The following is a 25,832-nucleotide window of genomic DNA, read 5'->3' as shown; positions in this document are numbered from 1 at the left end:
AGCCACTGAAGACGCAGCCTATTGTCGCCACCCTACCATTCCCATCCACAAATATAACAGTGCTCCCCACTGCTCCTGGGATTCACACTGTTAGGAACACATTCGGTTTGTGTTGTGTGCTGGCTTCACATTTTAAACAGTATCTAATACCTGCTGCAGAACAGCTGGATTACATAGGCTGGACTTCAAGGTGCAAAAACTCTAGTTGGCCTCAAAAACTAAATCACAGTTCTGGGTACAAAAAGTGGTATATTAACATGTACCAGAGTGAAGACAAGAGAAATGTGTGAAGAAAAAAGGACCTGGAATACTACCACTAAATCAAGTTTTAACAACCTTTATGACATAGGTAATTAGAATGTAAATTTAAACAGAGAAAATGTTTGACTCATTGTAGTAGCATTTCGTTACAGAACAGATCCTGTGTTCCTTTGAATCAAGCCCTTTTATTCAAGTCTTTGAGCCTGTCTGTCCAGTCTATGCTGAGAAGTCTTCTCATTCCCATTGGAGTTCCCATTTAAAAACATACAATTCTTCATTAAATACTTATTGTAATGTTACCAGTCTGTCAGGAACTAAGGAGTCCAGTCCACCCGTGCCTGGAAACAGAACCATTTAAATGTTTAGAGGATACCGAGCCAGAGCAAATCAGAACAACTGGAAGAAAACCTCCAGACAAAATCATGAGCTGAAATTAAATGAAGTGTTGAAACGTAGCAGACTGGCCTCCACCAACCTTGTGTACATAGTCAGATGGTCGTGTATTAGCCAGGGTTTTATTACGTTTGGGAAAAGATGCACGTCCTGAGTCTACCCAATCTATATAGAAGCAAACAAAGCATAGATAAATGTCAATGGTAAAGTTAAATACTACTAAATAGACGCAACCAAATTAATATTTAATTCCAAGGTCGTTTTACCTCCGCAAGGAGAGCATCTTACTGAATATTTGTGGGAAAAAAAAGGCTTTCACCCTGTCTCCCTGTGCTTTGTTGTCAAGCTTCTATATTTCTGGGTGAAATGTCCTTTTAGGAAGTCCTTGACCTTTGAGAACTTATATTGTTCTATCCCCACACTTTCAGTAAAAAGACATCTGCTGCTATTTTATAAAATCATAGAAACTCCACTGAATAGATTCAAGGCCAGAGCTGTGGAGGTTGAATGTTGAAGCTTGCCGTCTTCTTCCCTTTCCTTGTCCTTCAGCTCCAGTAAAACGTTCCCATAGAGCACCACCCATCCTCCGGCTCTCCCATAGTGGACACGCGCACGCACACACGTTTGCTTGCTTGCAACCACTACAAACAGCGCACGCGCACACACGCTCAGTCTTGAGTCTGCATGGACCTCCTCTGCAAAGCCATGGCGATGGACTTCCTGCGTACGGCGTTGGCGGCGGCCTCTGTGATGCCGCGGTAACTGTCCGTCTCGGCGGAGTCTTCGCTGTTCTGAGACTTGGTGGAGTCCTGGGAGTCCGCTTTCTGCCTCAGCGTCCTGTTCTGCTCCTCCTTCAGCTCCAAGTAGGACCGGGAGAACGTGTGGAAGATGGACGTGACCGGGAACGCCATGAGGAGGATCCCGCTGAGAATGCTGCTGAGCGCCACCACCTGCCCCGGGATGCTCCGAGGCACCATGTCCCCGTACCCCACCGTCGTCATGGAGATCACCGCCCACCAGTAGGTGCCGGGGATGCTGGTGAAGTCGTACTTGGCGCCCAACTCGCTCTCCGCCAGGAACACCAGCGGGGAGAACAGTGCCATGGCGACACACAGGAAGAGGAGGAGCAGGCCGAACTCGCGGGTGCACCGGCGCACCGTCAGGCCCAAGGTCTGCAGCCCCAGGGAGTGTCGGGCCAGGCGCATCACGTAGAAGATCCTCAGGGCCCGGAGCACGCGCAGGACCAGGCCCACCTTCTCCAGGTAGTTGTTCCCCCCGCTGGGCTTCTGCCCGCCCTCCGACAGAGAGTCCACGATCAGCGTCACGTAGTAGGGCAGGATGGCCACCACGTCGATGACGTTCAGCGGCGTCCTCAGGAACAAGCACTTGCTCTGCGTCTGGATGAAGCGCAGCAGGAACTCCAGGGAGAACCACGCCACGCACACCGTCTCCAAGACAAAGATGTTGTAGCACCTCTGAGAACACAGGCCCTGGAAGTGAAGACATGGTGTTAAAGGTTTACAGAAATGTTTTTCTCAGTTTCCGTCAGTAGCTACGTTATAATAAGCCTAAAATAAAACCTGTTCACGGTTATATTGCGACTATTTCAGATGGATTTTCAAAGTACGCATCCGTGCATGCTTTTTGGGGTAATATAGGCTAGATCAAAACCCCTCGGGTGGTAAAAGAGTAGGGGTTTTCGAGGTTCTCACGTCTTTTCACTTGACAAAAAAGTTACCTATATTGATAGTTATTGTATCAATGTCATTCACAAATGAAAGAAAAAAACATTTTTGTGCCATGAAATGAAACAGCTTTCCCAAGCCCTTTGCATGACAATGCAAGTTATCTAATGTCGAGATGCTATACCGACACTGGGCAAACATATAGTACCGTGGCGTAGTGGTTGAAGACACAGCCTCTCACGTGGGAGACCCGGGTTTAAGTCCAGTGAGGGCAACAAGTTATCACTTAATTGCGGGCTGGCTAAACTAGGCTTGCCAGGTTCCTTTTCTGGTTTATATACAACCCTGTTTCCAAAAATGTTGGGACGCTGCATAAAAGGCAAATAAAAACAGAATACAATGATGTGCAAGTCAGTCATCCCTATATTTAATTGAGAATAGTACAAAGACAACATATCAAATCCCGAAACAGAGAAATGTTATTGTTTTTGGAAAAATACATGCCCATTTTGATTTGGATGCAAGCAACGTTTCAAAAGTTGGGACAGGGGAATGTTCACCACTGTGTTGCGTCACCTCTTTTAACAATACTCTGCAAGCATTTGGAAACTGAGGAGACCATTTGTTGTAGTTTTGAAAGTGAAAGGTTTTCCCATTCTTGCTTGATATAGGATTGCAGCTCCTCAACAGTTCAGGGTCTCCTTTGTCGTATTTGTCATTTCATAATGCGCCAATTGTTTTCAGTTGGTGTCAGGTCTGGACTGCAGCAGGCCAGTTTAGCACCTCTTAGCATTCTAACTACAGAGCCAGGCTGTTGTAATACATGCCGCATGTAGTTTGGCATTGTCTTGCTGAAATGACCAAGGCCTTCCCTGAAAAAATTGTCTGGATGGCAGCCTATGTTGTGCCAAAATCTGCATATATTGTTCAGCATTAAATGGTGCCTTCACAGATTTGCCATGTGCACTAATGCACCCCCATACCATCATGGATGCTGGCTTTTAAATTGTGCGTTCATAAGCCGGGCGGTTCCTCTTTAGCCCAGAGGATGCAGCATCCATGATTCCCAAAAGTTATTTCCAATTTTGATTTGTCTGTTTTTAATGCAGTGCCACCAGAGGGCCCAAAGATCATAGCCATCCAATATTGTTTTTTGGCATTGTCCCTAGCATACAGAGATTTCTCTGGATTCTCTGAATCTTTTAATGATTATTATTGTGTACCACATATGATGAGCTTCCCAAGCCCTTTGCAATGTTATATTGAGAAATGTTATTCTTAAACTGCACCATTTTTAAGTGGTCCATTTGCTCTCTTATTCTTAAGTTGCACTATTTGCCCGCACAGTCTTTCATGAAGTAGTGAATCCCTCCCCATCTTTACTTCATCCTCTCCGGAGTGCTCTTTTTATACCCAATCATGTTACTGACCTGTTACCAATTATCCTAATTAGTTAAGAGATGTTCCACAAGGTTTTTTTATTACACAACTTTCCCAGTCTTGCCACTGTCCCAGCTTTTTTGAAACATGTTGGTGGCATGTATTTTAAGAAACAACATTTGTTTTTGTTCTATTTTCTACTGAATATGGGGTTTAAATTATTTGCACATCATTGCATTCTGTGTTTCCTCACATTTTGCACAGCGTCAACATTTTTGGAAACTATGTTGTAGTTGGTGAGTAACAAAATGGCAAGATATTGTTTGGGAAAAACATCATCCGTATGAGGGTTGTGGTGAATTTCAAAGAGGGAGGGTGTCATTCTGAGGGACAGCTGTGAGAGGGTTTCCTTGCAGCACATACAACATCTGAACGTCCCCTGTTAGTTAATTGGAATCTACAGGGAAGTAAGAGAGTTGTTTCTTTGATCAAACAGCCAGAGGAACATTTTAGTTTTTTTTCAGTGTTCCAGGAAGTAGACAGGCAGTCTGCCCGGCCACACTTTACATGATTTATAGAACTGAAAAGAGAGGCTTTGATGCAGTGTAGGACACATTGTGAGAATGCACACTGAATGATGAAACATTATTTCCTTCCTGTAATTGACAGGATATATAGAGTTGGGATGTACAGTACATTACCATTTGTTAGTAAGGCTTCTGAAAGCAGGCAGACTAAATCTTTTACAACTTATTTCGGATAGATATTATTACATCTGTATTTAGCATGCTGCTCTTTGTACAATTTAGACTACAAGTCCAACACAGACGGGCATGGATTCTGCAGGGTATCGGATGGGTATCACAGCGACATTGGGCCATGCTGAAGAAACAGCATCAAACAGATGTTGGAGATTGAATCTGCCGCAGTTCAAATAACCCATTCCTTCTCATCCCAAAGATGCTCTACTGGGTTGAGGTAGCAGGCTACTCAAGTAAACAGAACTCACCGTCATGGTCCTGGAACCATTCGAATTAGATTTTTATCCTGTAGTTAGGACATTCAGTTATTGAGGTTTGGTTAAAGCAGCTATTTGTTTTGCTTAATTCTCCAATAAAAAGCAATTCAATATAATGTTTTTGGGCGTTGTCTTCCATGTTTACATTATTCTATAGTAATCCCACCATGTTATAGAAGCTAGAGGGTTCCATGTGCAGTTCATAGCCTTCATTCACAGAGAATCTCTAAGCAATATCCTAATTTAATCAACATCGAATCAGTAGGTCAGTATCAGTACCCAACCCTACTAATGAGAATGTTGCCCTCTAATTATTTCTACAAATTATTTGCTTACTTTAGCAGTGTCATCATGAATTTAATCCAAGTGTAAATTAGACCACACATTAATTCTAAAAACACAACATATTGAAAATCAGTTCTGTTTGTAGTTTGGTGACTGCCAACTACTCTAGACTAAACACTGGCACCAATATCTGGTCATATATCTTTTTATCTCATATCTAACTTACTGGCGTCCACAATATATAAAAGCCATAAGAGAGATCAATAAAAGTAATGCAGCAACCAAGTCACCAACAGCATTTGGATGAGAAGAAACCACGGATTCCTTTTCTTTCCAATGTAACATTTAATGTAATTACATGACATTAATTTCCCTCCTGGGATCAGCGGAGACTAAGCCAGACATCTGACTAAATTATAAATATCTTATAACAAATAATTTCATTTACATCTGCCATGCTGAAATGTCCTTATTTCCTGTAGTGTAATCAATTTTCTGTCTATTCCAAATGGGTTCATAAATATTATATAAAGAGGTAAAACCAAGGATCTGGAATGGAAGGGGGAGGAGGTGGAAGCAGGGTTACAACACATGCCTTAACGTCCAAACTTATGTGAAAGAAGAAAACAAATCTTATATCACTCTAGATAACTCTTGTGGACATGGCAATGCTTCATCACTCCATCATATACTCTCAATAACTCAAATGTTATTTATCAATCGGCACATTTTTTGTTTTGCTGATTACAGTTCATTTCTTTAACTATTCAGTAAAATAATAGTACCTTTTTGACTGCTTTCAGTTGTAACACCCAGAAATATATGTTTTTGTGATTCTGAACAGACAATCAATTCAAATAATGAAGTGTAGAAATAAAAACAAGCTACGGATTAAGTTTGATCATAATCAAAACCCACAATGGGGACATTGTGACCAAATTATAAACAGCTTGTAGCATTGTGGCCATAATTTACAGAAGGGTTTTGGAATGTGGCAATTTGACTGTTAAGACCATGGCTACACTAGCAATTACGAAATTGGAACTAGAATTGGTACTCATGTATTACATTTTAGTTCTAGTATATTTTTTTCTATTGTTGGTTGTTGCCATTTAGCCTTTGGCAATTTTTTTATACAGTTGTGGGAAACACTGTTTGGAAAGAAAAAAAAAACACTCATTAAAAAGACTAAACACTGCTCAAATAAATTAAGGGAACACGTAATCATCACAGCATATCACCAAGTCAATTAAACTTCAGGGATATCGATCTATCCAGTTAGGAAGCATAAGAGATCGTGAACAGTTTTGGTGCAAATTAAAGTGTGTAATGGAGAGGCAACAGCAAGACAATCCCCAAACAAGGAATGATTTTGCAGGTGGTGACCACCGACAATTGCGGTCTTATTATCCTTTCTGATTCTTTTCTAGTTTAGCATTTTGCTAGTGTCCTTGTCACAACTGATAGCAAGAGGCGGTACCTGCAGCCCATTCAGGTTGCACAGGCAGTCCAGCTCCCCAATAGATGGCACATCCATACATGCCGTCGCAAGAAGGTTTGCGGTGTCTCCCAGAGCATGGAGATACCAGGAGACGGGCCGTTACACAAGGAGGGCTGGACAAGGCCGTAGAAGAGCATCAACCCAGCAGCAGGACCGGTATCTGCTCTTTTGTGCGAAGAGGAACAGGAGGAGCACTGACAGAGCCAGAGAACACCAGAATTGGTATGTCTGCCATTGGCGCCTCGTTCTCTTCAAAGATGAGCACATGACAGACATGAGTCTGGAGACGCCGTGGTGAATGTTACGCTGCCTGCAACATCATCCAGCATGGGCGGTTTGGCAGTGGGTCAGTGATGGTCTGGGGAGGCATATCCTTGGAGGGTCGCACAGACCTCCACATGCTAGCCAACAGTACCCTGACTGCTTTTAGGTACTAGGATGAAATCCTCAGACCCATCGTCAGACCTTACGCTGGTGCAGTGGGCACTGGGTTCCTCCTGGTGCTGGACAATGCCCGGCCTCATGTGGCCAGAGTGTGTAGGCAGTTCCTTGATGAAGGCATTGATTACAGTCAAGTCAGCTTGCTGTGAGTGAGTTGAAGGATTTCAGTAAAGAACAAGCATAAATAACAAAACCTTGCAGATCAGCTAGACATGTATCTAAAATATACATATATAAAAAAAGTTATGCCTTCTTTGAATACGAGTCAGACAAACATGTTTATGACTAACAGGTCAGTTCTAAGGCAGTCATGAATAAACAAATAAGCAGAGTGTAGGGTACATGGCGTAATTCAATATGGTATTATAAACCAGGTGGTTCAAATCCTGTCTACTGATAGCTGTGGTATATGAGACTGTATACCATGGGCATGACATCACATTGGTAACCAGTTTGTAATAGTAATAAAGCATTTCTGGGGTTTGTGGTATATTGCCAATATACCTGGGCTAAGCACGGTGTCCAGCTCTGCGATGCATCCCGCCTCACAGCAGCACTTTGCTGTGGTATATTGGCCGGCCCTGCCCAGACTTCAGTGTCCCACAGTTCATTTTATTTTGTCCGATTTCTCATTAGGGAGTTGACAGTATCATACCATCTCCCCCTTTTGCCCCTCGGCATCTTAATGACAAATATGTCTCAGCTCACAGACCCTGCATCCAGTCCGTAGTGGCCTCCGGTTTCGCACCAGGTGAGAGCGGAGCCTATTGAAACCTCATAAATGGAGGGATTATACAGGTTTGGTCATCCGTTTAGGGTGAACTATGCGCAAAGACCACTGACCACCAAATTTAAAAGGATAACAGCTTCAACTCCAGTCACCACTCTATCAAGCTCCTGAAGTTTCCAGATGATGAGTCCACCTACAGGTGAGAGATTGACCATCTGGTGTCCTGGTGCAGTCAGAACAACTTGGAGCTCAACGCCTCAAAGGCAGGGATGACGGTGGACTTCAGGAGAAATCCAGCATCATCACCACCCAGGACCTCATGTGTGAGCTGAACTTCACCTCGCTTACAAAGAAAACTCAGCAAGGATTGGGGCTGATCCCTTTCACCCTGGAAAATGACTATTCAGAACTCTCCCCTCCATCAGGACCAAAACCTCTCACAACAAGAACAGTTTCTTTCCTACAGCAGTAGGCCTCATGAACATGCCCATGGATCGAAACTGACTATAGCCCGCTCCCCACATACACACACGACCATCAACTGGACAAATCTATGACCTCTCTCTACATATACACACACACAACCCTCAACTGGACAATTCTTGCACCTTGCATATTTTTTTAATAATGTATTAATGCTCAGTCTACGGTTTTCATACTCAGTCCACTATTCTTATTTCTTTTATACTAAATTGCTGCACCAACGGACCAGAACAAATTCCTAGTTTGTTGTGAAACTTACTTGGCAATGAAACTCTGAATCTGAAAACTCAGAAACGTAGCTAAAACAGGTTTCAAAATGAGAACATGGGTCGCTATTAAATCACTCATCAAAATATGCTGAAATAGACTTCTCAAAACTGAATTGGAAGAATACAGTCCCAGATCCTATTTTGAATGTACCTTAAAAACACTGTAGCAGTATCTAGGGGGCCTGACATTTCAAAGTAGTCCTACAAAAATCAACAAGTTCCCTAAACACTCCTGGGTTCTGCAAGCTCAAAAGTCCCATAGCATTTGACAGTCAATAAGCTTTGATCAGATGTGCAGATCCCTATGAATGTCCATGCAGTGTTTATTAATACTATTGTAGTCACTAGTCCTGCGGTGTTGCTAAGCAACATATAGTTAGCGTAAGGGAGTTTTACGGCATCCACAACCGAACACCGCCTGCTAGCTGATGAACGGTATTGAAAGGAGGGTAAACAGAATTCCGAATTAGGCGTCACACTGCCACGCCATTTCTTGTTACTGGGTCCGCGAGAAGTTATGATTGCTGCCCTCTATCGTCTTTCCGTTGATGCTCCAGACTTTCAAATTGTGTTCATTCAAAGTGAATCAACAACGCCCAGTGACAAAGGTATCATTGCGGTCGCCATGAAAATGACTGATTACTTCCGTTGTTTGTTCCCTTGGCTTTCCATTTGTGTACTTTTGGGGTGGTTTAGTAGCTTCCAAGCCATTACCTTTACAGCAGGGATATTGGTAATCTATAGCAGGGCCTCGTTGTCTAGGACACGTGACTGCATCATGTTTCATGCAAGGCTGATCACATAAAACTAAGTCAATATTGTTACTTTTTTTTTTTTTGCCATGTTTGCATATCCTTTCACCAGGATTCCTCTTTTGTTTATCTGTATTAATTACTAGTCTACATACAACACAACCTCAGATAAAGCTGTTTAATATGCTCCCAGTTTTCTTGGTGACAGTTTATTTTGCTTCTCATGAGCCATATATATAGCTTGACTTTCTTCTTCTGCCATTCAGTTCACTAACCTGGTTTCATTCCTCATGATATTGCCTTACTATATGCTGGTTTTGGTGGCACTGTTGTTGTTGTTGTTATTATCTTGGGTAATCCATCAAACTGTCCTTACACTTCGATTTTAAATATCTCCTTGTGCTAACAATATTTGCTCCCCATTCCTCATGCTTGCTGGTTTAAGGCATGGTTGAACTCACACTATTACCCTCATAACGATCTCAAACAATCTAAGGTTGTCAAATTTCCCCATGTTTCTTTTTTCTCAAGCGTTAACCACACACAACATCCTACTGATGTGTTCTAACTCAAATAGAACATCCTAAACGTTCAATTGGATTGAATTCTGAATTCCAATAGTCTTCATGAAGTCATCATGAGTAATCATCACTAAACAACAAACGGTACAGTAAGTAGACATTGTTCTCGGGTTCACAAAAATATGTACATCTGGCACCAGATGCCCACATTATGCCATTTAAAGAAACTCTGGGACTTTTTTTATTAACCTCCCATTTTGGCTGGATGGGTTGTATATTGTTTGTGTGCATAATCTATAAGTAGTATCACTAACATACATCAGTTAGCCATGACATTCCAAGTTTGAAAATTTGATATACTGTAATGTATACTGTACATTACAGTACACAATTCTCAGGGCCCCACTTTTGGCTCAACAGTGCCACTTTTACCATCAGTGGCCATAAATCCCAGAATGCATATTTAAATTGAACATAGAAAAAAGGCATTAGTAGAACAAATACTGAGCCCAGTGAAAACTGATTATTTGTTGTAAACAGATCACACAAAACTGCATTCCAGTATTTAACTGAGCAAATGACAAAGTAAATGTACTCTCATCAATAGACCCTATATATAGTTATCAGTGTAGCCTCTTATTTCCAGGGCACGTTGAGATATATTCACACCTAGAATGAAGTTACTACAGTGAGGGGAAAAAGTATTTGATCACCTGCTGATTTTGTACGTTTGCCCACTGACAAAGAAATGATCAGACTATAATTTTAATAGTAGGTTTATTTGAACAGTGAGAGACAGAATAACAAAACAAAAATCCAGAAAAACACAATTTTAAATTGATTTGCATTTTAATGAGTGAAATAAGTATTCGACCCCTCTGCAAAACATGACTTAGTACTTGGTGGCAAAACCCTTGTTGGCAATCACAGAGGTCAGACATTTCTTGTAGTTGGCCACTAGGTTTGTACACTTCTCAGGAGGGATTTTGTCCCAGTTCTCTTTGCAGATCTTCTCCAAGTCATTGAAATTTCAAGGCTGACTTTTAGCAACTCAAACCTTCAGCTCCCTCCACAGGCTAGGCCTCTCCAGGACCTTAATGTGCTTCTTGAGCCACTCTTTTGTTGCCTTGGCCATGTGTTTTGGATCATTGTAATGCTGGTTCACACCAAATATTTGACGGTACATGGCCTCATCCATCATCCCTTTGATGCGATGTAGTTGTCCTATCCCCTTAGCAGACAAACACCACCAAATGTTTCCACCTCCATGTTTGACGATGGGGATGGTGTTCTTGGGGTCATAGGCAGCATTCCTCCTCCTCCAAACCAGGCGAGTTGAGTTGCCAAAGTGCTTGATTTTAGTCTTTTCTGACCACAACACTTTCGCCTAGTTCTCCTCTGAATCATTCAGATGTTCATTGGCAAACTTCAGACGGGCCTGTACATGTGCTTTTTTTGAGCAGGGGGACCTTGCGGGTGCTGCAGGATTTCAGTCCTTCACAGTGTAATGTGTTACCAATTGTTTTCTTGGTGACGATGGTCCCAGATGTATTGATATCATTGACAACATCCTACCTTGTAGTTCTCATGATCAGTGCAACTTCACAAGGTGAGGTCTTGCATGGAGCCCCAGACCAAGAAAGATTGAGTTATTTTGTGTTTAATCACGCCAACTGTTGTCACCTTCTCACCAAGCTACTTGGTGATGGTCTTGTAGCCCATTCCAGCCTTGTGTAGGTCTACAATAATGTCTCTAACATCCTTGGACTGCTCTTTGGTCTTGGCCATGGTGGAGAGTTTGAAATATGATTGATTGCTTCTGTGGACAGGTGTCTTTTATACAGGTAACAAGGTGAGATTAGGAGCAATCCTAATCTCAGCTCCCTTTTTGCACTACTTGACACTTATTCTCACTCAACATGTGAAAGAGCATACACACACCCAAGGCCACATTCTAGATCTCTAAAGGTCTCGATATTTCTTCTGTCATGGTTAAAGACTTGGCCTTGTCTGATCATTTCTGTCTTTTTGGAATCACGTATCATCCCCAATGTTCCAGTAAACTCTGTTTCTGTAAAGAAAAAGTACATTAATGAGAGTACCAATGCTCAGATTATGTAAGTTACATGTTTCTTTAGTGATTTTTTTTTAATTAATTATACGCACCATCAGAACTACACTGTCTAACAAGGACACTATACCATCACTAAGACCACCAAGACTTGGTTATGTCGCAATTTAATACCACTGCTCAAAAATCCCTAGAAGAAACAGTTTGACATCTTAAAGCTTCCACATGTCTCAACACTGTCATCAGACTTTTTTTAAACCATTTTTAACTCTACAACAATGGACCTACAGCAAATAGTTAATCAGGAATCAGCAATCAGGAATTTTCCCAACGTCTCTATAATGATATATGTCAGAATACTGATTCAGATAAAATAACAGATCTAGTTCTATTAGATCGCAGTATTTGACACTGTACATAGAACACTTAGATAGGCTGGAAAATTGGGTAGGACTCTCCGGGACAGACCTTGATTGGTTCAGATCTTATCTAGATGGCCGGAGTTACTTTGTCACCATTGGTAATCATGAATCTGATAGGATGGCTATGACATGCAGAGTTCCACAGGGATCAGTTCACGGACCGCTTCTGTTCAATCTCTATATGCTACCTCTGGGCCAAATTCTACAGAACAACAACATTAACTACCACAGCTATGTCGATGATACTCAAATATATATGGCTCTCGAACCATGGGACAACAGCTCAATAGACTGTGTCACTGTATAAAGCACATAAATACCTGGATGAACCAAAATTGTCTACAATTAAATCAAGATAAAACAGATTGTGTTTGGCAACAAAAGTGTTAGTAAAGAGCTGGATTCTCAGGCCCTTAAAACCAGGGATCAAGCGTGTAATCTTGGTGTTCTGATAGACCTCACATTTAACAGTCATATCAAATCGATCACCAAAACTGCATTCTATTATCGAAAAAAATATATAGCCAGAATCGAAGGCCTGGTGTCCCAAAAACACCAAGAGAAGCTCATCCATGCTTTTATCTCTAGTAGGGTTGACTGCTGTAATGGCCTCTTAACTGGAATCCCCAAAAAGACTGAAACAGCTGCAGCTCATTCAGAATGCAGCTGCTAGAATGTTAACCTGGACCAAGAGAACAGAGCACATCACTCCGGTTCTTAAATCTTTGCTTTGGCTTCCAGTCAGTTACAGAATTGATTTTAAAGTGGTGACTTAGTTTATAAGTCTCTGAATGGTTTAGGACCCAAATACATTTCTGATATGTTTTTAAGAATATAAACCGAGCAGGGCTCTTAGATCCATGAACACAGGTCAGCTAGTAGAGCCCAGAGTCCAAACTAAACGAAGAAGCTGTGCTTAGCAGTTATGGTGTACACAACTGGAATAAACTACCAGAAGATCTTAGACGTGCCCCAAACATATCAATTTTTAAATGCATGTTAAAAACACCTCTTTTCACATGCCTATGACTGAGCACTTAAACTTAACCACACTGTTTAGCCTTATAGCTTCCTATGTTTTTAGTGCTTTAACTTAACTGCACTGTTTGGTCTTAATTTGTTTTATTCCATTTCTATTTTATTATGCTGTTATTTTATATTCCTCTTTTTGATTTATTTTGTTATTAAATATATAATGTTGCTCTCTTTTACCAATCATAATGCAAGTTCTGGTGCCATGAGAGGAATAACCTGTTTAAATGTAACAATCTGCAGATGACTGATAATGCAAATTCTTGTGCTGCTGTTTAGACTTCGATGTAGGGTATTATCTCACAAAAGGACTGCCGAGTTTATCCAAGTGCTGGAGCACGAGGATTGAGATACCGGGGGAGGTACAGTAAACAGTTATGGTTTACTGTAATTCAATAAAATGCATGTACAGACATGGCATAAATGTCCCTCTGGAGAGAGCCAAGTAAGACATTGATGCAATGATTCTCACATAGGGACTGATGGGTTCATCCTAGTGCTGGAATGTGAGAATTGAGATACCGGGGTGTTGAAGTTCATGCAGTCCCCCTGGAGACAACTGAGCTAGAGAATTGTAAAAGACTTTCACCTAAAATTCAGCTTAATTATATCTTAAACTGGTTACCTTCTAATATCTGGACAGTGGACACTCATAAGGGGCTGGTTAAGTTGTTTTGAGCACATATTCCTCAATTCCAGCCTACAATTATGAATGTGTATTACTATGCAAAATGATGCAAATTTGCAGAAAATCATGTAAAAAGGGCCTTAAGTCTACTGACAGGTTGCTACCTTGGGAGACACAGTAGGGGGCCTGACTAAAAGCACGGTGTGGTTGTTAGAGACGGTGAGATATTTGCTGTGTGTGTACTCAAAATACTATCAAAGTGAGGACTGAGCGTTACACTACTTGTACTTGAGTACATTTTGGGAAAATTAGGAACTTTTGTCCGGTATTGTGACAATACCACTTTAGGGTGCTACATTTCTGGTCCTTACTTCAAATACAATTCTGCACGCTTTAGTTGGCCACAGGATCCAGATTCAAGATTTTCTCCAGGGCGGCAAGATCAGTTTAACCCCTTAAATGTATCCATCGCTCAGCTTTTTCTTCTAATTAAATTCTTTCCTTTTCTTTTATTTGTTTCTCAATACACAAAAAAAATAAGTCCTGTAACTCCCTAAATAAAAGATAACTCTTTGAAATAACTCATAAATAATTGAAATAACTCATAACTCCTTTAAAATACTATTACAAAATGGCAATCAGTGACATGGGTACAGACTCACACTGGCTTCCAGTCAGGCAGTATTGATCCCTATCAAGGAGATTCCGATTTTATCCCAGAGGACATACGGGTGAGTGAAAGAGGAAGCAAAAGTATTCTTTATTCATTCTTTCATGTATCCCAAAGTCCCATGAAGATACATTATCTAGTCTCTTTTTCATGTGAAACTGGTAACCTGAAAGCACAGCTCCTCCATATTAATGAATCCGCAGTTATTTATCAAAGTCTAACACATTTATAGCCATTGTGGAGAAAAACAGACACTGACACACTTGCATTCTTTAAAAAAGGAGAAAGATGGGAAAGGGCAGACAAATGACAGGCCTAGATTCAAACCCACAGCAACACACACCATTTACTTCAATTTATCCAGGTAGGTCCATAAAACTGTGTTGGTGCCTCTGTTTTTAGAGCTGTGTTAGAATTAGAAAACCTTCTCCCGATGCTTTCAATCACCACCACAACCTTAGCTTTGTCCTAAGGCACTTCTCTTTCAGTTTTCACCTCTATAGCTGAAGAGTGGCTTTACATGAAAAAAAGAACACAAGGGAAGTGGACAGATATATCAAGGTGAGCCGAACTGGGGTCTGGAAGACAAAAACTGTTAAAACATCTGAGCAGTTAAGGATGTTTTAATGCTTGGTCTCTTTCAGCCTATCTCAAGAGGTGGTTTCAAGCCTGTCCTCTAAACTCATGAAAATTAAACTAAATCCATGAACTAAGCAGATCATTAACCATGGCAGAAGACGCCTGTTTGAAGTTGTGGATGTGCCAAAAGAGACCCCTCAAACGAGACCCCAATGCAAAATGACACCACTGAGAGGTGATCTGGTTTGGTTGTTTTTCAGTGCAAAGTCAAGACAAAGCTAACTGGGTTAATGTATCTGTATTCACACACTGAGCTCCCACGCTAGGTTACTGGAACACATTTTCTGATTGCAAGCCATTAGTACTCCAAAAGAAAATGTATAGTATAAAATCAACATCTATCAAACAATTCACTGTGTCTGCCTGGTACAATTGAAATCAGAATTAATCCATGAACACTTCTCCAGCTCACCAGTGGCCATTGAAGGTGAAATCATGTTTGACACCACACTAAAGACCAAAAACTGTTTGTAGGTTGTACAAACAGTTTCGTTAGCTGTCCATGTAGTTGATCCCAGACAACAAGTCAAGACTGAAATGGAAATCCTGGGCAGTGGGCAGACACCTGCCTAGGGTGTGCGTTGGTAAAGTTGGTAGAATGTACTGTCAAATTCTCTATAACAACATTGCTGGTCTCTTATTGTACATTATTGCATATTTATTTTATCTTCCAACAAACCTGCTGCTTCAAAAATGTATGTCTGTGACACTGTTGTGACAAAACCACATGCAGTTGTGCTCATAAGTTAGCATACCCTGGCAGAAATCGTGAAATGCTGGCATTGATTTTGAAAATTATGACTGATCATGCAAAAAGCCATTTATTATCACATAGTTGTTTGGCTCCTTTTTAAATTATAATGATAACAGAAATCACACAAATGGCCCTGATAAAAAAAGTTTACATACCCTTGAATGTTTGGTCTTGTTACAGACAAGGTGACACACACAGGTGAAAATGGCAATTAAAGGTGAATTTCCCACTGTGGCTTTTTAAATTGCAATTAGTGTCTGTGTATAAATAGTCAATGAGTTGGTTAGCTCTCATGTAGATGTACTGAGCAGGCTAGATACTGAGCCATGGGGAGCAGAAAATAACTGTCAAAAGACCTGCGTAACAAGGTAATAGAACTTTATAAAGCTTTATTAAAAGATATCCAATGCCTTGCAAATGCCAGTCAGTACTGTTCAATCACTTAAGTGGAAAATGTGGCGCTCTCTTGATACCAAGCCTAGGTCAGGTAGACAAAGAAAGATTTCAGCCAAAACTGCCAGAAGAATTTGTTCAGGATACAAAGAAAAACCGAGGTAACCTCAGGAGAAATACAGGCTGCTCTGGAAAAAGACACACAATACAACGATACTTGAGCAAAAATTAGCTGCATGGTCGAGTTGCCAGAAAGAAGCCTTTACTGCACCAATGCCACATAAAGCCCAATTACAAAATGCAACACATTGTCAATGCTTCACAGCTTCTGACACACTAATTTGGAGTGACTAGACCAAAATAGACCTTCATGGTCACAACCATAAGTGCAATGTTTGGAGAGGGGTCAACAAGGTCTATAGTGAACAGAATACCATCCCCACTGTGAAGCATGGTGGTGGCTCACTGATGTTTTGGGGGTGTGTGAGATCTAAAGACATGGGGAATCTTGTGAAAATGTATGGCAAGATGAATGCAGCATGTTATCAGAAAATACTGGCAGATAATTTGCATTATTCTGCAGGAAAGCTGCACATGGGACGCTCTCGGACTTTCCAGCACGACAATGACCCTAAGCACAAGGCCAAGTTGACCCTCCAGTGGTTACAGCACAAAAAAGTGAAGGTTCTAGAGTGGCCATCACAGTCTCCTGACCTTAATATCATCGAGCCACTCTGGGGAGATCTTAAACGTGCGGTTCATGCAAGACAATCAAAAACTTTGCATGACCTGGAGGCATTTTGCCAAGAAATATGGGCAGCTATACCACCTGCAACAATTCAGGGCCTCACAGACAACTATTACAAAAGACTGCCTGCTCTCATTGATGCTAAAGGGGGCTTTTATTTCAGCTTTATTTCATGAAACCAAAATATGACCATGCTGCATTGATATTATTGTTTAGTGTAGTTGTGTAAATGCAAATAAATCAGATGTATTTTTTCTAAAGCCAGAGTTTAAAGAGGACTGAGACTAATCATATTAAAGAGGAATATGTGAAAACATCTAACGACTACAAGTCATTTGGACGATCATTCTGGTCCATTTCATTTACGAGCATTGCCTGGTTTGGATTAAACATTAACATAACCTGAATATAAATCTACATCTTAATAAAGAAAACATCAAGGGGTTTTAATTACATTTCTTATATCTGTGCCGCTGGCTATCAAAGCCTCCTGTTAAAGGATATTACAGTAGCTAAACTAACAGGGGAATGGTGGGTGGACTGTAAACAGCTCAGGTTATTAACTTTGCCTAATTGAAAACAGTTGAAGTGTTGAGTCACAAAATTATTCTGCTCAACATTACACAAAGGTAATGGGGAAATACAGCTCACCATGTAACCAACACATCTACAAGACAACAGTCTTCAAATTCCAAACAAGGACATGAGAATACCCAGAACATTCTGTTGATTGTGTTCCATCACTAAGGCACAAAGTCTTCCTGGCTGTTTGTCAAGTTTCTCTCTCTTTCATCATTGACGGCTGTCTCCCTAAGTCACATAAAGTATACAACTCTTAAAGTGCAGTCAGTAACCTCATCCCAGCTAACAGAAGATAAGCATTACAAGAGAAGGACTGTAGCTACCAGTCCTTGTACCTCACTAGCTAACCCTCCTTAAAGCTAACTCGTTAACCCTTTTACCCCGTTAGATCTACCCTTTGAATATACACCACTTCCTTGGCAGACTCCACGCCCCTCTTCCACCTGATGGGGAGGTGTCTTTGATAGTGCAAAAAGCCCACAGATGTTCGCTTTAATCATTCTAAAGCTTTATTGATCTAATTCAGGAGGTTACGGTGTTCCGCAACGAAAGATACTTTAGCATGAACCCATAGGTCACATGCACAAGAACTAGACATAAAACACCCAGGAGATAAAGACGGTGTAATTTACTTCAAATAGTTACTTTAATATGTTTTGAGTGGCCTGTGGAATCAATACGGAGCATTCGATAGCAATGGAAAATGTTGTAACAACCAGGCTTAACGTCCTGATTATCAATCTAAGATCATAGGGGGAAGAACCTCTACGTCTTCATGCGCAAGTTACAATATTCGCATCAAACTCATTTTCATAGGAGCCACTTACTTTTGGTAAAATTATATCTATAAGATAATTATTTGGGTGGTCTAATGTAATGCTTATCTTAATATTCCCAATTAATTATTGAGACCATGAGGGCGAACAGGATTCCTTTATTGCCTAAATAAGAAGAGTCCCACAACTGCAGCATCTGGCAAAGGGAATACAGTAATGGGATATTCATGTGATTGGAGTGGAAACAGACAAGATTTCTCAGCCATCTCGCAGCCTGTCATGAGGCGTTGCTTTCAGGAGGAATGCGTACCAAGTGGGGGATGTCCCTGAAACGTCACTCGACTTGTGCCAGACACTTTATATGGGTTGTCACATAACTTTTCCTGACCATGTGATGTCACTTACTATACCAGCAAAACATTTAAATAAAATAAAAATTAAAGTGGTTTCGGTCTGTATCTCAGTGGTATCAACATCTAAAAACCACTCCGGAGAGTGACCTGGATGTAAAGATCTGTGAACAGGAAGTAAACTCACCCTCTCCTCCTCCTCCCTCAGGTCAGGCATGGTGCTGACGCAGAGCGTTACCGCGGTGATGGCCACAAACACCACCGACAGACATGCAAAGATCTTCCCGGGTAGTCCAGACTGAGGGTTTTCCACCATGTCATGGAGCCTTCGCATGCAGCCCGCCATGCGGCCTTCCTCCTCCATTCCCGCCATCCCAGGGGGGCCCTGCTCCTCCTCGCAGCTCTGGGGGGTCAGGGTGGCGGTAAGCTCTGCCTCCTCCTCCTCCATCCTCAGTTGCTCCCGATGCTCCTCCTGTCGGATGCGTAGCTTCCGGAGGCAGCACCACTCCAGCCGGGTGTCCTCCACACCCCAGTAGATCAGCTCCTCCTGGAAGGACAGGGCGCACATATCCCTCAGCAGGCGCAGCCGGCCCGCCGCCAGGAACGTCACGATGGTACGGAACGCGGACGGGCTGCGATCGAAGAAGTACTCCTGGCGTCTGTCGTCATAGTCGTCGCACACCTCCATGATCTCGTCCAGCGAGTTGCAGCCCTTCAGCCGACCGAGCCGCGTTAGAGGGAACTCCTCCAGAACCAACCACGGGATGCGATACCTGGGGTGAGAAGGTAACCCAGAGTGTCACGGCTGTGCACGAGGCATCGAAATAGTCTTTAAGTCATGATAGGGAGCATGGCCGCCGAACACTAACTAAAACGCAAGACTTCTGTAACCGTTTTATATGAGTTTTAAACTCTGCACCCAAAGACGGGTATGTACATACCTGATCCCGCCCACATTAATGACAGCGGACCGGTTGTTCTCTTCCTGCCCCTCATTAGGCCTCCGGAGTAGGCGCTGTCGCTTGAAAAACACACCCTTCTTAGTGACCACCTCCTGCTGGTTCTCCACGGGGAAGTGAAAGGGTGTGAACTCTTTCTCTGTGCTGCCTGCTAGGAAGGCCACCTCCTGGTACATCCCTGCTTCTCCTCTGGGGGAACCAAGCCTTGGTTGGGAGGAGATGAGAGGGCTGATGGGGCAGTATCACTGGACAATGACTGCGTTGGCAGGGACCTTACCCATCCATGAGCAGGGCTGGTCTCTGTGGAAACAAAGCAGAGGAAACGTCCAGAGCTTGTGGAGATGGCCATAACTGGATTACTGGGCCTAATGATGTCAGAATAATAAGATGATTCAAGTCAATGTTGAGGTTCCTCGTTACACCGGAGACCTGAGAGGGGTTGCAAATTCTATTTTGCAAAATATTGAAGAATACCTTTAATTAGGGCAATCAGGCTTACCTGGACCAGTGATATCACAAAGAGATGGTTTTGAAGGTCTATTTCCCTAGAGTTATGGGAGATAACAGATCAAGAAATCCCTGAGATGTGAGCCCAAATGAGAACATTTGTTTTCTTATGGTTTTGCCTTAAGCGTGCTGTATACACAAATGTCATAAATCTAAATTTGTTGAGGTTTTAAACCTGCAATTTCATGGCCAGCATCAGGCATTGTTCCACCTACTACACTAAAGGTACTGTCCATGTTGCAACGTCACCATAACAAGGGATTCGATTGCGTCGCGAGGCATCGAGGATTCACAGTGGATTCCCACTTCTAAACTTCCCCCAGCTTCAAGTCTATGGAAGCCTGGCTTTCAATTAGGCTAATCACACCAACAAGTCCTACTTCAATAGGAATCAGTGAAGGGTGAGGAATTAATCAAGTTGTTTTTGTAGACTGTATTACTGGTGCCCGAAATTAGATACTCGACTTTAAAGGGCTGTCTATCAAGGTTCGCTAAATTACAATACATACAGAGTAACTAACAGGAAGACAGAGAAAAGAAGAGGTCGGATAAACCAGGGTAAAACATCCTGTTATTTATCTTTCATGGGTCATTTACTTTAAGACAACAGCACTAATCACTTGTTTTAATCTTAACACATTTTTACATGGAGATAAACACAGCTTTAGGAGATGTAGTAAACACTCCGTGGTGCTATTGCTTATACGCCTCTTTCCAGGTGTAAAACAACCATTCACCATTATGGTTTGTCAGCTACACAGTAGAATGCAGCTCTGCGTAGCAAGGGTTCATCATTTAGATCACAGTGAACTAACGTCAGTCACGATACGAATGTCAGTGTAAAACTTTCATCAGTTCAATTTAAGTCATTCACATAAAATGTTCTGACACGCTGAACAGAACACATGAGAGGAAAACAATACAAATTATTACTTCTTCAGAGTTTCCAAGGTGTTTTAATCCAAAAGATTTACCCAAACTTTGTTGTAGTAGTAATTATTATAAATAACCACTGGACATCCTGTGTCTAATATTACATTTTCAATCCCAAGTTCTCCGAAGACCAGTGTTGTTTTCATGAGATATTGATTTATTATGATTAAATGTTCTAAATGTTTGCTTCTCAATGGCTGAAAACATTCCAGTCACATCTTCTGTATCTTAAACGGAGTGTTGAAAGCCGCTCTCCTAATGACTCCCTAACATGCTGGGAATGTGAACGATTTTACCACGGTTACATTTGACTGCAGTGACAGGGTAGAGGGAGACAGACCGACAAAAGGTTATTGCAGAACAGAATGCATTAACTCATTTGTATGCATGACAGACAATAGCAGACTTAGAAAGGCCCCAAAAAGTCAAGGTTGAGGCATGAGTATCCATCACCTGCTGATTAAACACAGCGAAACATGTCAGCGCGCTCCAGTGCCTGGGTGGATAGGTTCAGTAATGCTCCTTTCACACGTGTACTGACATGACAACCAAGTGGAAAATAAGCTCCAGATAAAATTTTATGCCTTCTGATGTATTATCCAACAGTTGTTCCCTCTTGGTTTCATTAAACAATAGGCAAAAAAAAAGAAAACAGGTGTGGACCAGCCCTTCCTCCCTTGGCTCATTGCACTCTAGCAACTCCCTCAGGTGGGTTGGATGTCTGCAAGTCTATGAACAAAATAAAACATCTTATTGGGTAGGTCTTGGAAAACCCATTTCCTGATTGTAAGCTCTCCCATACCTATTGAAAGCCGCTTTGATAAGCCAAGGTCATACTCATTAGACACCTCAGAATGTGGAGAAATGATGGTACATTTGAAAAACAATGTAGATAGAGCCAGATTCAAGTTTGAGTCTTACAGTGGTGCCATGTCAATAGACTGGGAGCATCCAGACCGGTGGTCGCATTCGCCTCAGAGACACATATTGAATAAAAGTCCTCTGTTTAGCCGATAGATCCATTTCTGTATATTTTATTATTTTTAAGTAGGGTTTAAAGAGAAATGACTTGAAATATTGGCCACATTTTTAATGTTACAAATTTGGCAGCACAATACCAGGGAGTATTTTTCTTACATTTTAGTTAATTAGCCAACTACATGAATCCGGCTGCAGAGCACTGCAGTCTGGCCAAAAATAAATAAGTCCCTCAATATTCTAGCAAAATGTACTACAGTAAACATTAACAGAGTTCGACAGCACGTCTAAATATGCTGTATCCCATACAGCAAAGATTCTCTTTGGTAACTCAGCAAATGAAAAGTTCACAAAAACAGAACAACACCCCGGAGAGTGGCAAGTTTGGACATAAAACCCATTAGATCCTCATTACAAGAATCAAACTCCTACATGACCGCCAAAGGACAGAGATGCATCATCATTTATGATGAACCAAGTCACCTATGAATAAATAAAAATTTAAAAAAGCCTGTGACTAGTGCTTAACATAATCATTTTGAGCCGGAGGCCTGGTGCAGGACTGCTTGTCATCTTGAAATGCAGACGATCAATCTGTGAGCAGTCTGATACGCAGTTCAACCCACAGGACGGATGGCCAGAGTAATCACCCATAAGAGGGAGTGTGACGTCGGCAGATCCTCTGACCAAACGAAAGACAACATGGTCGTGATAATCCATTGGAGGAACTAGAAGATCCTTCTCCAAAATGTGTCCTGTTTATTGCCTGTTAAGATTGGACATGTACTATGATTCCATCTATACATCCTAATATATTAGAGCGATGTAGGTTCTCAGCTCCATATCATACAGTGTTCTGATGGTTTGGGGAAGAAGCCAATATCCATGTTTGAATTACTAAAACAGATTACTACCTGCAGAGATAACTGAAAGCACGGTTGCCGCGCTGCTCTTTCAATCATGGCAAGCTGTTCCAACCTTGTGGAATTTATTATTCCCAATCCCTTCTCGATGCTGCTGGTGTTAGACTGCACTTCTGAAACACATATAGACCTGCTTCACACCACCAATTTCACAAATCCTCATTTCGCTGACATAAACATTTTGACAGCTCAAAAATGGGGTAATAAAAATGGTCCAGAACTATGCATTTCGAAATAAAACCACAAACCCATTAGAATTGCTTTAGTCAAACCAAAAATGTTACACATAAAAAGTTAAAATCTAAAATTTTGTCTCAAGGGGTATAAACATGACTGAATTATTGCTGATGAATAAGTATGACCCATTTAGGGAGGCCTTTTCATTAAAGCAATTATAAACTGCACCAAGGGAAAGGTAGAAAATAGAGGCCTAATCTAGAGGTATTCTAAAATGTGACGTTTCAGATGTGGGATATCTAGTGATGACCAAAAGGATGAACCAAGCTCCACCCTGACCTTTGCATATAGGTTCCTAGCCAGCTAAAGAAAGTACACGTAAAAAGCCTATATTCAGCCATATATTGGATGAATACTTTCAAGGCAAAGAGTAGAAGGCTATGATAATGTGAAGATAAGAAATTGTGACAGAATAATTGTAGTGTGATTCGAGGGATTCGTGACACACAACGAACAGAAAACATTTCTTGTTATAAGAGCTTCGATTTAATCAGAAAGGAATGACAGCTTAAGGTTGAAAAGTTTCCTCATAAAAATGTCTGTACTTAATTTGCAAAGCTTTAGAGTAATGCAAGATACAGGATCAGGGTTTAGCGTATAGAGACCTATACATAAGAAACAACTGCAAGCAGTAAAAGAAGCACCATTTGAGACCGTAATAGCGGTTTAAAAGGGTATATAACCTATTGGAACTCAGTCACCCAAGTATTGACCGTTTACCTGTAAAAACAAATAGTCCGTGTATGGTGAATCCTCTGACAGGGAACCATTATAGGTTCAAGAAAACACGTAGACGGTATAATTCAGTAGTCTACGAAAGAAACGTCACTTTCTTTTGCGTTTTATTAAATTACAGTAATAATTATTACCACCCAGAACACTGACCCTCAACCAAGTCGGACAGAAAAGACGAATACACCGATCATTTAAAAAAAGAATCATGGATAAAATCTACAATAACTTTTTACCTGACAGTCAGATTTTGCACATCTTGCGAAAAACAACCCGCTGTTATTAAAATGGGAGACGGTCGGACAAAGTAGCCAATTGCAACTGAAGGTTTAAAAGCACATAATGTCATAAACACAATGTGTTGTGTAACAATAAGACAGTAATTATTAGACCATACCAAGTACAGACAATAACCAAAACTAGCCTACGTACCCAACACGTGAAAACATTTTACGCAGGTACTACCAAATAAATCCGCAATACATATTTTTCTAAATATGTGTAAACACGGACATTCATGATCCCACCTACCCTCTGTGTGTGGCTTTTGTCCATCCGCAGACAATTTCCCCACATTTCCGAGATCAATTATGAAAGCCCAAAGCGCATATTTCTCAAAATAAAATGCATGCCCTAAATGACTCCGTCCTCGGTGTAAATAGTCCTCCTAACATGGTAATTGATTTCATACGAGGGCAGGTGGACTCAATCCCAGGTAACGTCACGTGCTTTACTTCCGAACCAAAGCCTATGGAGCAAGTTTGAAGGGTTGAAAGCCAAAACTTGCTGCGCACCCACATAAACAGAACGAAGTGCAGAATCAAAACACTGAATTTGCTAACTTTGATTGTTTTAAATCGAATGAGATAAAATGACTCCAAATTCCATATTCAACAAAATGACGCACTCAACGGACGAGCTTCAGGAGGACTGTTGGAAAAGACGACGCAGATTTAAGGAAAGCTCAGCGTGAATGAATGGGTGTTGCCGCTCTGTGATAATCGCAATTTGAGCGCTCTGCTCTGTCTCGGAGTAGCACTGACTGCTGTGCTTCCTGATTTGACACTTCCTATGCTTACACCAGTTAATCCAAGTGGCTCAGATTATGATTGCAAATGAAAAACAATCATGGGGCACACGTCAAATAACCAGCTGCGCACAAATAGATAACTCAAGAGAGCTCTCTGAGTTATGGAAGATTGATCGATAAGCACAGCTACAATTCATGATTTCTACTGCATTAATACATAGGCTATTATTTTGTGTAGGGTCGTCTTTTGATAGGTATTATTTAGGCTTATGAACTGAATGTTTTCAGAGCGATTGTAATTGAATGTTGACAATGCAGCTGGTCACTGACTAACAGGTGATGACATTAATGAGGACTCATTCTATTAATCCTAATTAAATGTATAATCATATAAGCAAATCCAGGTACATAACTTCAGGAACATTTGCCCCTAGGTTATATGGTTGATGCCTCAGTTATAGAGCAGGTAGCAGCCAGGCATAATTTTGGGCAGCGGGCAAGGTATTCTAGTGGTTTGAGTGAATCCCTGAGCCGTCAAAGTGATTTGTCACTCTGCCCTTGAGCAAAGCACTTACCTTCATTGCTCCAGGGTTGCTGTCAATAATGTTTGATTGTTGATGTCTAAAGGGGAGTGGGATACCTAAACATGTGTCTTTGTGGAATAGAAAAATAAAAGCACCATGTATTTGACCTTTTTTACATTGCCCATCAGAATGTCAATATTATAAGACACAGCCATGTCACAAGGT

The 25,832-nt window shown here is 41.4% G+C and overlaps 1 protein-coding gene across 4 annotated transcripts; it reads right to left on the bottom strand.

Moving 5' to 3' along the window:
* Window positions 1-321: 321 nt before the first annotated feature.
* kcng2 (potassium voltage-gated channel, subfamily G, member 2) lies at window positions 322-25,752 on the bottom strand. Of its 4 annotated transcripts, none has more exons than XR_004576242.1 (6): window positions 24,585-25,752; window positions 20,243-20,288; window positions 19,726-20,043; window positions 18,972-19,557; window positions 921-2,144; window positions 322-819 (listed from the first exon to the last, which is right to left on the bottom strand). XR_004576242.1 is itself a non-coding variant. In XM_020050285.3 (4 exons), exons 2-4 carry the CDS (start codon window positions 19,917-19,919, stop codon window positions 1,323-1,325), a joined length of 1,602 nt encoding a protein of 533 aa, XP_019905844.1. In that variant the 5' UTR covers window positions 19,920-20,043; window positions 24,585-25,752; the 3' UTR covers window positions 322-1,322. The 4 variants fall into 4 exon arrangements, 1 of the variants encoding a protein (XP_019905844.1); XR_002197311.3 differs by lacking the exon at window positions 20,243-20,288 and having other exon boundaries at window positions 322-599; window positions 737-819; XR_004576241.1 differs by lacking the exon at window positions 20,243-20,288.
* Between the last annotated feature and the right edge of the window lie 80 nt (window positions 25,753-25,832).

Source organism: Esox lucius, chromosome 10, assembly GCF_011004845.1.
Source record: "Esox lucius isolate fEsoLuc1 chromosome 10, fEsoLuc1.pri, whole genome shotgun sequence".
Taxonomy (NCBI): domain Eukaryota; kingdom Metazoa; phylum Chordata; class Actinopteri; order Esociformes; family Esocidae; genus Esox; species Esox lucius.
This window is presented reverse-complemented; position numbering and strand designations above follow the sequence as displayed.

Excerpts from the sequence above, each read along its gene's own strand:
- kcng2 (XM_020050285.3), bottom strand. The coding sequence starts at position 19,919 with ATGTACCAGGAGGTGGCCTTCCTAGCAGGCAGCACAGAGAAAGAGTTC. Across the intron at positions 19,558-19,725 it reads ATTAATGTGGGCGGGATCAG|GTATCGCATCCCGTGGTTGG; the intron begins GTATGTACATAC and ends TTCTCACCCCAG. Across the intron at positions 2,145-18,971 it reads TGAGGGAGGAGGAGGAGAGG|GGCCTGTGTTCTCAGAGGTG; the intron begins GTGAGTTTACTT and ends CTTCACTTCCAG.